The sequence below is a fragment of the Peromyscus californicus genome, unplaced genomic scaffold, assembly GCF_007827085.1.
Source record: "Peromyscus californicus insignis strain IS unplaced genomic scaffold, ASM782708v3 Scaffold_13__1_contigs__length_99412109, whole genome shotgun sequence".
NCBI classification, from domain to species: Eukaryota; Metazoa; Chordata; class Mammalia; order Rodentia; family Cricetidae; genus Peromyscus; species Peromyscus californicus.
Window position 1 is genome coordinate 24755384 of NW_026294424.1, and position 13895 is coordinate 24769278.

The following is a 13895-nucleotide window of genomic DNA, read 5'->3' on the forward strand; positions in this document are numbered from 1 at the left end:
TGTATTTCTCATTTCTCTTTTAAATCATCAATCATTTAACCATTTGGTGCTGTCTAATGTTATGAGTCACTGAACCATAGTATTTAAAACTAGCTTCAGTTTTTGTATAGTCCCTTTCCATTTGATACATTAGGTAATAGCCTCAGTGAAATTGAGAAGTGTCTCTAAGTATCTTGGTTCCAGAACTAGGAAAAGCAAGTTTCCTATCTCCTCCCAGTCCAGGGTTCCTTCATCTGTATTGAACCATCTTTGAAGGATCTTTTATCAATGTGTGTCTCTTAGATTAAAACAGTTTCCTTACATTTTCTTTCTCTTAAGATACTGACTCTGAAAAAGTGAGAATTTTAATTGACATGGAAGAGAATGAGTGATCTGAAAGTATGTCTGCTGTTATTTGCCCCCCCCCCCCCCCTTTTTGGAATCCTCTAGGAAGGGCTCAGGAATAGAGTGGCTTCAGAAGAAGGCAGGGAGGATGCTGGGAGTCAAGTGGGGTCTGTGTAAAAACTTTTCTTAGACCTTGGGAATGTTGTGTTAACTGAAGACAGAATTGCTACCCTTCTCCTTACACTTCTGTTGCTTAGAAAACAAAATTCAGTCTGAAGACTCTTTAAAGTCAATGGAATTAAAAAATTAATTTCATTTTTCCTCTCCTGATTCCAAACTTAAAAATGTTGTAATTCACTGCATGCGTTTATACCACTCCCAACATAAAATAATATAAATCCATAGTAGAAGGTACAGAAAAGTATTTCTGTTTTTGCCTTCTCTAATAACTTTTAATATAAAAATGCTTTATTAGCTAATTCTCTTCCTCTTCTCAACTAGCCCCATTTCTGCTTTCATGCTGGCATGTGTGTGCGTGTGTGTGTGTGTGTGTGTGTGTGTGTGTGTGCATATGTGTATGTATGTGTGTGTGTATGTATTTGTGCGTGTGTATGTGTGAGTGTGTATGTGTTATGTCCAGTGAGTTTCACTAGGTTTATGGGATCCTTAGAGTGTCTCCCCCTCCCTTAGCAAACGCTGACTGCATATGAAGCATCAGTGAAGGGTAGAGTCCCACAGGTCCCTCCCTCCTCCTTGGCAGATAGTGACTGGCCCAATCTTGTGCAGATAACCACAGCTGCTGTGAATTCAAGAGTGCTGGCCAGATCATGTCCTGAACTCAGCATTCCACACCTCTTCCCGAGATTTCCTCTGGCTCTTATATTCTTTCCACTCTTCTGAACTGTTCCCTAACCCTAGGAGGGGTAATAAAGTTGTCCCATTTATGGCTGGGCATTGAACATTCATTTGTTCTCAGTACTTTTACCAATAATGTTTATTCATTGTAGAAAACATAGAAAAGTTTATTCCTTATTGATAATCACATTATTTGGTTAACAAGTTTTGGTACCTCATTGGAAGACATTTGCTCTTGGTGTCTCTAATATATAGCATAGAAAAAACTAAAGTCTATGTTAACACAAATCCTAAACATTGTCACATGCTTATGATCTTAGAAAATATTTTTAATTGCTGTATAATTTTCTAAGCAGACATACTATAATTAGTCACTCATCTGTTGTTGGGTTTTACATTAAAAGTGTCATTAGAAATTATAGTTTTTACAAATTCTGAATCAAATAATCTCTGCTGTTGGGCAGGTTCTTTTGAGTGTGTGCTTCCTGAGATATTTGTGAACACACTCCTTTCTGCTGAAGACCCCTTTTCTTAGTGTTTCCCCAACACTATGCCTCCTACTGGGTAGTTGGCTTTAGTTGCCCCACAGAGGTTTGTCCGCTTAGCTTCTCTCTTGCACCGTGGTATGTCTGTTGCTCCACCTAGTATTAGGAACATAGTAGGCACCCAGTAAAATATTTGTTGAATGCTTTTGAAGTTTTTAGAACAGCGGTCCTCAACCCATGGGTGGCGACCCATTTGAGGGCCAAAGAGTCTTAGGGGTCACCTAAGGACATCAGAAAACACAGATATTTACATTATGATTCGTGAAAGTAGCAAAATTACAGTTATGAAGTAACAACAAAAATAATTTCATGGTGGGGGTCACCACAACATGAGGAACTGTATTAAAGGGTCATAGCATTAGGAACATTGAGAACCAATGCTTTAGAATGTTATGTGACTGATTTTCATGTGACAGTTTTGGATTTTTTGTTTGTTTTAGGATTTATTTACTTTTGTATATGATTGCTGTTTCTCTGTGCACCAGAGGAGGGCATTGGATCCCATTGTAGATAGTTGTGAGCCACTGTGTGGGTGCTGGGAATTGAACTCAGTGCTCCTAACCACCAAGACACTTCTCCAGCCCCAGTTTTGGATTTTTACAAACATCTTTTAAAGTTTACATCACACATATGACACACGTGGGCATAGAAGAGTGTAGAAATTGAAGTGATTTTCTTTCAGCTTACCTTCGTACCCAGCAGTGGAAAGAGAGGGCAGGTTTAAGGATGGGGACCCCTGCTTTCTAGTCTGGACTTCGTAGCCCTCTCTTCCTTTCTCTGCTCCCCTTTCCTGCTCCAGAATTTAGGGTCAGAACCGTGCTTTGACACAGAGCCTGCTTTCTGAAAATTCAAGTTGTTCATTTGTCATGGTCTCTGAGAGTAAGAGAGAAGGTGATAAATGTTTATTTTCTTGTTTTTATGTTTTGAGGCATGGTGTTAAAAACTCTGCAGCCCAGGCTGGCTTAGAACTTCTGGTCTAGTCTATTCTAGCCTCAAAAGCTGATTTGCTCCAATGAGAACATCAAAAGGCTTTGATTTCCAGGGAAACCCTTCAGATAGAAGTACAACTACATACACTTATGTGTGTATCTCTAGGTCTGTATTTAAATGCCTTTAAGGTCTCTCTCTTCTTCCTCCGTGTCTTAGAAGGCAGACTACCCTGTTGCTACTGAACTAAACATGATCATTGGATACTCTCTGGAACCTGAGCTCTATCAGGTTTTCTTGGCTTTTTTTTTGATAGAAGGTTTTATAAATACAGGCTCTCCGATAGCTGGAGAAAGCTCTAACGATGTCCCTTTTCTCTTGGAAGTTCATTAGTAAATATTTAATGGTTCTTTTTGAGCATAGTATGAATACTAAAATATTAATTGCAGCCAGCCATTTGTTGTTGGTACACTTCTATTGAGAATGGCTTACTTTTGAACATTCTGCTTGGTAATATAAAACTAGATTCTATTTAGATGTGTTTTCCCTGTGTGTATGTCACATGGTGCTAGGGTCTTGCACTGCTAGGTAAGCACTCTGCCGCTGACTTACACCCACGTCCCTTAGTGAAGACATTTACAGTGTTGCTAGGATTGGAATCCGAAACGCTTAGCTGTCTCTGTGGGTGTTTTTATATGTGACTTATGTGAGCAGAGGACTGCCCCTCCTGCTTTCCTGTGTTAAAAAGCTTCACTTTCCTGAAGCATTAAAGTGGATTGAGAGTGGGAGGGTTCTCAGGGTCCAGTTAGGAGAAAGTGGGGTTCAAACAGCAGTGCAGGACACGTGGAGGAGAGACCTCTTGTCGTCACGATCACTAATGCTGTAAGCCATGAAGCGTGGGGTTGTTTAGCCATGTTCATGTTAGCCAGCGGATCACTGCCGTCACTGCACTGTTGGAATCACCTGTGGGATTGTTAAAATTCTACACACTAGCCCCATTAAAATGGATTCTCCAAGGCGGGGATATAAGCATTGGTATTTTAAAAAAGTTTCCCAGGAGGTTTTAATATGTAGCCAAGATAAACATTCTTGAGAAGTTCCTATCTGCTGCAGAGAAAGTGCTTTATACTGCTACTGGCTTTCGTTAGATCTCTTCAATTATAATTAATCAATTGGATATTCTTGGATGCAACTTAGGTTCATTCTTTTCAGTAATGGACATTCATTGGGCCTTGTAACCTTGTACTAGATTTTTATTAGTTGCTAGTAATGCAGAGATAAAGTTCAGTTAGTGTGGTCTAGCAGGGGAGATAGATGTAATTATACTATGTTACATAAAAAGTATGTAAATAGAGACATGGCTTGGGTATTTATTGAGAACTTAGTAGGGGCTTTAACTCTGCCTGAGCTTTGGGGTGTGTGTGTGTGTGTGTGTGTGTGTGTGTGTGTGTGTGTGTGTGTGTTGACATTGTGTGTGTGAAAAAGATGAAATAAAAAATAGTCAAAATTTCACAAAGGAGGCTAAAAGATAAGAGTTTATCAGGTAGGAAAGGGGGAGGTAGAGGCAGGGCTCCCCTGTAACACCTGAAGATGTTCAGAACTAAGGAATGTGCATTCAGGGCCTGGTTGGAGAGAAGCTGTTCATGAGGTACTAAGACTTAGTTACACCAGAAGGTAAGTCAGTTTGATGGCAGGCTGCTCTTTCACCCATATTGGAGACTGTTGCCTTGCCTGACTAGAGGCCACACGGTCAGATAGATGTATGGAGGGTCTCACTAGGTCATCAAGACTGCAGCTGCTAGAGGGGTGCTGGGGAGAGAGGGGATGGAGAGAGGACAGAGGAGAGTTTGGGTTTTGTTTTTAAGTTGAGGTTATTGTTCTCGGTTGGCACAGGGCCTCAGATGAAGGCTGTTTTATAGAAATTGTCATCCCTATCACCTGGTCACTGCTCCCAACATCTCACTCGGGAAGACTCACCGCAATTGAATTACATCATTTTGCTTATTATTGCCACCAGAAACATTGTATATTTGTTTGGATAAGTCCTTATTCAAACAGTTTTCATTATTGGCACTTTCAAGTTTTTTTTGTTTTGTTTTGTTTTTTTGGTGTGTGTATTATGTTCAGGTTCTGCCCCATAGAAAGAACACCCATTAGCATTTACTTTATTTCTTTTGCTTCTATACATCTCCTTTACACTGTGAATGCTTCATCTTTGTATGTGTGTAATCATTTTTATTACACGTATGTATGTATGGTGTATTGTGTATGTGTGCACTTGTATCATATGTGGAAGTCAGGATAATTTGTGGGAGTCAGTTCTCTGCTTCTACCGTGTGGATTTGGGATAGTGAACTCAGGTGGTCAGGCCTGGCAGCAGTTGCCCTTTCCTGCTGTGCCATCTTGCTGGTCCTAAATGGTGCTTGAGTGATGGTGTAGCTGGATGTAAACTCGAGGGTAGCAGCTGTTCCCCTCTTGCACTTGAAGAGTTGACTTCACTGTCTCTGGGACTGTTGTTACTGATGAGAAATTGAATTATTTATTACTCATTTGTCTGTGACTTCCTTGTTTCCTCTCTTTATCTTTATGGTTTTTCTGGGTTCCTGCCTCTTTGCAGGGTAGTTGTAATGTATGTAGACTTATCCTGTGTATTATTGATGCATACAGTATATAACTTTCCTTTTCTGTACTGAGGATTAAACCCAGTCTTAACACATGCTAGGCAGATGCTCTGGGCTCTTTTCACTGTTTCTTTGGAGCTGGAGCGTCTCTGGTCAGGGCTGGGCTTCAGCTTCCAATCCTCCTGTCGCAGTCTCCGGGGAGCACCTGGGATTGTGGGCTTGTCACCAAGTCTGGTGTGGGAAACGTTTTAATTAAGTCTTTTTGAAAATAAAAATGTAAGTAAACTAAGGGATAATAATAGTCTTACTATTTTCCAGAAGCATGAAGGAGAGCTTAGTTGTGTTAGCTAAAGACGCATTTCCATTGGCAGAAGATAAAGAAGAGAGGCCTGTGAGCTTGGGAGGTCTCAGTCACAGTCTGGGCTCTGTCAGTTTGTAAGGTTGCTTACAACCTGTACAGGTTATAGTTGGTGCTGTGTGTATCTTTCAGCACAGCATTGTTTTTGTGAGGGTAATTTGAGGATAGTAAAAATGTCTGAAAGTTGTTAAGCATTGTGTGTAAGATACAGGGTAGTGTAGCCCACAGACAAATTATGGAAGTGCCCTTTTAATGCTTGTTTTCTCTAAATTAAAAGGGTTAATGTGGGAAAAGTACAGCATTTTTGGAGGAGATAGATGTATGCTTTTCTTTTTAAAGTTATAGTCAATTCTGACTTTTGTATTCTCCTTGGTTTGTTGCAGTGAATTAACTTGGTATACTTTTTAAGAAAAGTCTATAGGAAATATTAGTTATTTCAACTAGCTGATATCTGAATTTAGCATCTACTGTGTTTGGATATAGACCTCTGTTTGAAGCATGACTACTTTGTGTAATCTAAGTAGAAGACACTTTTGTCCTTTTGCGTGTATGTGTGTTGGGTGTGTGCATCTTTGTGTACATGCACTCACTCACCTGTGTGTTCGTGTGTAGAAGCCAGAGGTCAGTTTCTGATATCTTTATCACTCCTCATCTTAGTTTCTTAGACAGGGTTCTCACTGAAGCTGCAGCCATCGTTTTGACCTGGCTGACAGGCTGACGGGCTCCTGGGATCCTTCTGTCCCTGTGCCCTGAGCACTGGGTTACAGGACACAGTACCACATCCAGCTTTTATCTGGATGCTAGGGCTCGTAGAAAGCATGTCACCTGTGGAGCCACCCCTGCCCACTTTTGTCCCTTTGAAGGTACTAAAACTAAACTTTAACTTTTTTTAAAATTTAACAGGCAACCAGATAAACTGGTGGTAGTCTGGACAAGAAGAAGCCGAAGGAAATCTTCCAAGGTGAGTCCACGCTGAACAGTTACCACTTACAGACTTGTGCCGAGGGTTAGTTTGTTCAGATGCCGAGGAGGGACGCAGCAGTAAGAAGTGGAGAGTTGCCAGAGTCCATTGCTGGGTCCATTGCAGGAGAGGAGGAGTGGACTTTTTCTCTTTGTACTGATAGTCTTGTGTGTAGAGACTAGAACAGAATTTTAAAATGTCCAGCAGCAGTTCTATAACTGTTTTAAACTTTCTGTTCTGTAGATAAATACATTTTTATGAGCATACAACTGTAAGCATATTTATTGGATGTTAGTTTTTCCATATAGATAGACCTCTATTAAGAAACATTTGTTAGATGGTAATTGAAATTTTAAAAATTATTAAAGGCGCTTTCCAAGGTGATTTTGTTTTTGATACAGTGTCTCACTTTGTGTCTTAGGCTGGCTTAGATTCTGTGATCTTCCCTTTTGTGCCTCCTTAATGCTGGGATTATAAGGGTGTGCCACCACATCTGGCCTGCGGTTTTAATTTTATTAAGCTAAAACTTACACATCCATAATTAACCAAACCTTAGTTATTCAATTCAGTAAGTGTATTAGTCACTGTTCTATTGCTTGAAGAGACACCACGACCATGGCAACTCTTATAAAAGAAAGCATTTAATTGGAGCTTGCTTACAGTTTCAGAGGTTTAGTCCATTATCATCACGGTGGGGAGCAGGGTGCCATATTGGCAGACATAATACTGGAGAAGTAGCTAAGAGTTCTACAAATGATCCACAGGCAGCAGGAAGAGAAACACTGGGCCAGACTTTGGGATTTTGAAACCTCAAAGCCCACCCCCAGTGACACACTTCTTCCACACCTCCTAATCCTTTTCAAGTTTTGCTGTTCTCTGATGATTAAGCATCAAATATATGAGCCATTCTTATTCAAACCACTACAGTGATATATATATATATAATAATTTATAAACATGTTTATAATTTATAATATGCATGTATTATAAATATGATTTATATATACATACGGTATAAATAATACTCCTATCAAAATGTAGATTTCTATCAGCATGAATTTTTTTGTTTCTTTTCCAGGCAGTTCTCAACCCTCAGAGACTAGTGTTTTTTCATTTTCTGTCAGAAAAGACTAAGTTGACCTATTTTTGAATTTCATATAAAATGCTATAATAGTATTTTTATGTAGCACTGTATAGCTTTAGTAGTACTATATATAGTTTTTACATAATATGATACTGTTTTATGTGTGGTTTCCTTTGCTCAGCATCATGTTTTTGAGATGTGTTCATGTTCTTGTTTTCTTTTCTTTTTTTTTTTTTAATATTTATTTATTTATTATGTATACAGTATTCTGCCTGCATGTGTCCTTGCAGGCCAGAAGAGGGCACCAGGTCTCATTACAGGAAGCTGTGAGCCACCATGTGGTTGCTGGGAATTGAACTCAGGACCTCTGGAAGAGCAGTCAGTGCTCTTAACCATTGAGCCATCTCCCCAGCCCCGTTCTTGTTTTCTTATGTAGTTTATAGTTTCATTGCCGCATAGTATTATTCCATTCTGTGAATATACTACAAGTTATTAATTATTCAGCGCCTGATTATGCACTTTTTCACCCTTGTTGGTGTTAACTGCTAGAATCATTATTGTTCAAGTATTTTCTATTTCTCTCAGCCACGGGAATGCAGCTCTGGGTGCTAGGATGGGTACCTTTTAACTTAAGAACTTGCCAAAAGGTAGAGTGATAGATGAAGACAGCTGACCTCAGGCTCTGGTCTCCATGCACACGTGTGCACACGTCTGTGCACAGTGCTTCACAACACATACACACTAGAACATGTGCATGCACAACACATCCATACACATGCATACACATGTGCACAGAAATTACCAAACACTCCTATCAGCAACATAGAAATTTAAGCTGATTCACACCATGAACAGCATTTTCTTCAGGGCATATTATCTATTTATACATGAGAAGGAGTTCTAAAAATGGACACAGTACTTCTCATTGTGTCTTCAACTTTTGTGGAGTTGACCACAATAAAGTTGTCCCCTAAGTGTAGTAGAGGTTTGTGACTATACCTGTAGTCTTTAGAGTGGACACTGAAAGCAATGTATTTCTTTTTGACAATTAGCTAGCAATTATATTCTAAAAGAATTATGAAATATAATAAATTAGGTTGTAGGTCAGTCAGAAAATACTCATTTTTGATATTGAATATACTTTGTTATCTAATGGCTTATTTGAAATGAAGTAGTTTTTATGAAGGGGAGATTCTTTCTCATATGATAACATATTGTTTGAACCTAGGTAATGAAATACAACGAGGCTACAGATTAAATCCAGTATATTCGAGAAGAAATTACTTTTTCTTCTATTTATTTCTTAAGTTTAATGTTCTTCAAGACCCTCCTTTATACAGTCAGCTCTTTGTATTTAGGAGTTTCATATATGTGGATTCAACCAACTATGGGTTGAAAATATTTTGGGAAAATTGTGAGTGAGCCAGGTGTGGTGGACTATCCATAATCTCAGTACTTGGGAGGTGGAGACTGGAGGGTCAGCTGTTCAAGGCCAATCTGGTCTTTGTGAAACCTGTCTCAAAGAAAAAAAAAGTTCCCCTCATTATTTCCTAAACAATATGGGACGACAAGTAGTTAGTTACACTGCCCCCACATTGTAGTGGGTATCTGTAAATGTCTACATGGGGGAGAATGCACGGGTCACGGACAAACAGTGCACCATTTATGTAAAGACTTGAGCAGCTGTGGACAAGGGCAGTCCTGGGATCCTGTCCCTCAGATGTCACTGTCCTTTAGAATTCCTGTCTTTTTCTTGGAGTATTGGAGGTGTATAACAGTTTATGAGAACTGACAGTGCTAAGCTTGTAACATATATATTTACATATGTCATGTACATTTATGGAAATGTTTTACAAATTACACATAATAGCTAAATAAGGAAATTTAAAACTGACACTCAGATATTATACTGACAGTTAAATTAGGCAGTAAATAATTAGCCACATTTGCCTTTTTAATTTAAAGTTTAACTCCTAGTTAATTGCTCATTTTCTGTTGGTCCATGTATATTTTATAGCTAACTATTTAAAGAGCTCATTGCAGAATCATTCTGATTAAAATAATTGATTATGGGCAATTAACACAATAGGAAGCTTAATACTTACTCAAGTCGTGGCATTTATAACAGACTTTGTCAAGCTGTAATTGATTTGTAAAGGTACACATAAATAATTTTCAGTACATGTGACAGTAGCAGCCAGGCAGTTGTGATAAACAGGATGAATATGGCATATTATTGTTTGTTGTCGAAGCTCCGTTTTCTGGCTGGAATTGGAAGTCAGCAGAGAGGTGTAAGAATACCAAAGGGAAGCCAGAGCTTTAAAACCCTCATCAGATTTTTGCTGTCACTGACACCTTCCAAAGTCTTGCTTGTGATTGAGCCTTTCCGTGTATCAAGAGGAAGGCTACCTGTGGAGCTTTACCTAATGAGGTCATGTTAGCAACAGTAAAACTCTTACTAGATGACATATGCAGCATGGGTATATGTATGCACTTTTAAAATTTGTAAAATATGAGTTTAATGAAGTGGAAAATTGGAAATTTTAGTGAAACTTATTGCTGTGTATGTGTGTGCATGTTTGTATGTGTGTGGTTGGATGTGTGTACACATGCATGTGGGAGCCAGAGTTCACACAGGGTGTGTTCCTAGAGTGTACTTTGCCTTATATATTGAGGCAAGGTCTCTCACTCGAATCCAGAGCTTGGGGATTGGGCTAGTCTAGCTAGCTGGCTTGCTTTAGGGATCTCCTCTCAAGTTCTAGGATTCCAGGCAGGGGATACATCCATTGGGCATTTACTTAGGTCCTGGTTTGCTGAACTCTCAGGTCCACACCGTTGTATGATATGCACTTTACCTCTGACCTCTTCATGTACACACACACACACATACACACACACACACACACACACACACACACACACACACACGCACGCACGCACGCACATACAAAACAAAACAAAACAAAACAAACAAGAACCCCCCCAAAAAAACAACATAAAAAGAAACTTTGGGTATAGTGACATGTGTCTATACCCTAGCACACATAGGGTATTTATGTTTTCTAGGAATTTATTAACTCGCAAAGTAGTAATTCAAGAGTCTAAAGCTAGGGAAAGAATGAAAAGCCTAATACAAGTAGCTAATAACTTTGGTGATTTTAATCCCTGCGCTTGGGAGGCAGAGGCAGGCAGAGGAGGTCGGAGGACGTCTTTGTGCATCATTGTTAGGAATATATTGGAAGCAGGGCGTGGAGGTCACTAGTTAGATTAGACTGGCTGCCCAGTGAGTCCCAGGGACCTACCCGTCTGCCTCCCCAGCCCTGGGGTTACAGCTGTGCACAAGCACCCTGCCACTTTTAAAGGGGTTCTGGAGTGCAAGTGCAGGTCCTGTGCTGTGAGGTGAGACTTGCACCCCTCTTCCTCGTCTGTCCAGTGTGTTCCCTGACGTGCATCTGTACTCGTGCCCTGTTGCAGGAAAGTAGCCGTTGCCTCTGGAGAACAGACAGCACCCAAAGCCCAGCTGTCCCCTTGCTGTGGGCCAGTCCACTTGCTGTTGTCATCATCACATTCCCCTCTTAACTTTTCCCATTGGCACAAGTGTGTTTTTGTCTTGACAGCTTCTCTTCAGATGTTATTTCCTCAACTGTGGCTGACTCGTTTCTTTCCCTCCAAGTAGTTGAGTGTGTTCTCATATGAAGTATCCTCAGTTTCTTCTCTTTCTTTCTGAGCTCATTCCAGTCTGGCTCTCCCTCTGAACTGCTGTGTTGAAACTGCTTGTTATGACGTAGCGGCTGTCCTTTGTTGAATCCGGTGGTCATTTCCAGGCCTTACACTGTTTCCACCTATCACAACATTGGGTCCTTTTCTCTACTACATGGCTAGGGTACTCATGCTCCTGGGTTTTCTTTACTCTGCTGACACACCTTTGCTGATTTTGTTTCATTTCCACCCCAGGTCTCAGTGCAGACTACCCTCTCCCAACCCCTAGGGCCTGGTGCATGTCAGGAAAGTTATCTGTCACTGAACTATACATCCCAACCCTATTTTTTTATTCTTTATCTGTTTTGACTCTCCTAGGATCATATCCATTCTTAAGATTTAAGTATCATCTGTATGCTAATAATTCCCAAATTATAACAGATACTTGATTGTGCTTCTTATTTGAAGACCTGTACTTGTGTATCTAATAGACAACTGAGATTTGGTGTGTATAAAACTGAGCTCCTGAACTTGGCCTTGCCTCATATACATTAACAGCAGTTTTTTCCTTCTAGTTCCTCAAGGGCAAAACAGCTTTATGTCAGCTCTAGCTGCTTTCATTCTCTCATACACAAAACATCAGATTTCGTTGACTATCTGTGAAAGAAAACAGTGTACCAGAATGTGGCTGCTCTGCGCCACGTTCCTACCGTGGCTGGTCAAGTGGCCCTCAGCTTTCCTTGTTATTGCAGTGGCCTGTAATTGTTCTCAGTTGCTTCCTCTGCTATGAAGCCTGTTGTGGACACATTGGCTAAAAGGGTTGACTTAAATGCAGCTTAGATCATCCTTTGTTTTAAACCTTCCAGTGGCTTCATGTCTCATGCAGAATGACAATGAGTATCTTTTCTTTTTTCTTTTTTTAAAGATTTATTTATTTATTATGTATACAGAAGAGGGCGCCAAATCTCATTACAGATGGTTGTGAGCCATCATGTGGTTGCTGGAAATTGAACTCAGGACCTCTGGAAGAGCTGTCGGTGCTGTTAACCTCTGAGCCATCTCTCCAGCCCAAGTATCTTTTCAGAGGCCTGCTAGGACCTTACCTGGCTGGGCCATCACTTTCTGTGGTATCATCTCCTCCTCCTTGGCCCCTCTGCTCCAGTCATGTCCCTTGTTATAAACCTGGATGTGCCTCAGTGCCAGCTGTTGTCCCCGCCCTCAGAAAGCTTCCTTCGTGTATTGGTGTGTTGATTTCTTCATCCTTCCCTCCAGTGTCACTGTTTCCACGAAGCCACCTCTGACTGCTCTGAAAAGTAACCATGTTCTTCTGACCCCCAATCCTTATTCTCTGCTTTGTTTCTTCCCATGACATTCATGCTCCACGTAACATACTACTTAGGTAATCAGAATAATTGGTGCATCTCTTACTACGTATACCATAAACTCCACTAAGGCAGGTAATTTTTCACAACTCTGTAGCCCAGAGCAGTGCATGGCAAATGATATCAGCTCAGTGACCTGGAGAGTGTGTGGGATGAACAGTTTCTACCCTATAGGAAGGTTTCTTATTCATGTGTAATGAGTTTAACATAACCAGATCTTCTTTTATTATCTTCTTCAAACACATCCACAGTTTGCAACATGTAAAGATGAAAACTTACTAGCCCTGTCCTGCCATGACATCTCCCTTTAGCTAGACTTTGGTTAATGCACAAGGGAAAACTGGTGATGAACTTTAAAATTTGGGGGATGAAGTTTCCAAGGGAATTTTGGTAATCAAGGTTTATACATAACACACCTCCCAAATCAGAAAAATCAGAAATACAGTCTGGGAAAGCTACTGTTCTCTTTCACTTGCCTTAAATAAGAAACATCGCAATTTAGGGGAAATGAACTTAAATACAAAGTATATGGTTAGTCCTTCCTTCCCTCCTTCCTTCCCTCCCTCCCTCTCTCCCTCCCTCCCTCTCTTCTCCCTCCTCCCTCCCTTCCTCCTTTCCTCCTCTTGGTCCACTTCCATCTTTCTCCTTTTTCTGGAGCCCCTGGCCTCCTGAGTGTCTGAGACCACTGATGCTTGGCTGTACCCTGCTAGATTTTCTTTAAATTTCCCTTTTTTCAAATTTTATGCATATGGGTGTTCTGTCTGCATGTATGTCATGTACCACTTGAGTCCTGATGCCCATGAAGGTCAGAAGCGGGTGTTGAAGAGGATGCTGGGTCCCCTGGAGCTCGAGTTACAAATGGTTGTGAGCCACCATGTGGGTTTTGGGAGTTGAACCTCAGTCCTCTGGAAAAACAGCCTGTGCTCTTAACCACTGAGCCATTTCTCGAGACTCAAGATTTTCCTTTTAAGGAATAAATTTTCCTTAAACTTCTCAGTCACAAAAATAATCTTAAATATTGCTCCTTGTTCAAGTTTTCCATAATCAGAAATAGCAGCCGTAAGAATATGAGATACTTTATTTTTCTGTCATGCTTGTGGCACATCTGCTTGTGTGTATGTGGGGTATATCAGAGTTTA

The 13895-nt window shown here is 40.4% G+C and overlaps 1 protein-coding gene across 9 annotated transcripts in view; it reads left to right on the plus strand.

Moving 5' to 3' along the window:
* Positions 1 to 13895, plus strand: part of Ehbp1 (EH domain binding protein 1) — a 288954-nt gene that overhangs the window by 25484 nt on the left and 249575 nt on the right. For all 9 annotated transcript variants that reach the window (XM_052734711.1, XM_052734717.1, XM_052734718.1 and 6 more), the window contains exon 3: positions 6534 to 6591. In XM_052734711.1, the coding sequence (XP_052590671.1) occupies positions 6534 to 6591 (58 nt within the window). The remainder of the gene's footprint in view (positions 1 to 6533; positions 6592 to 13895) is intronic.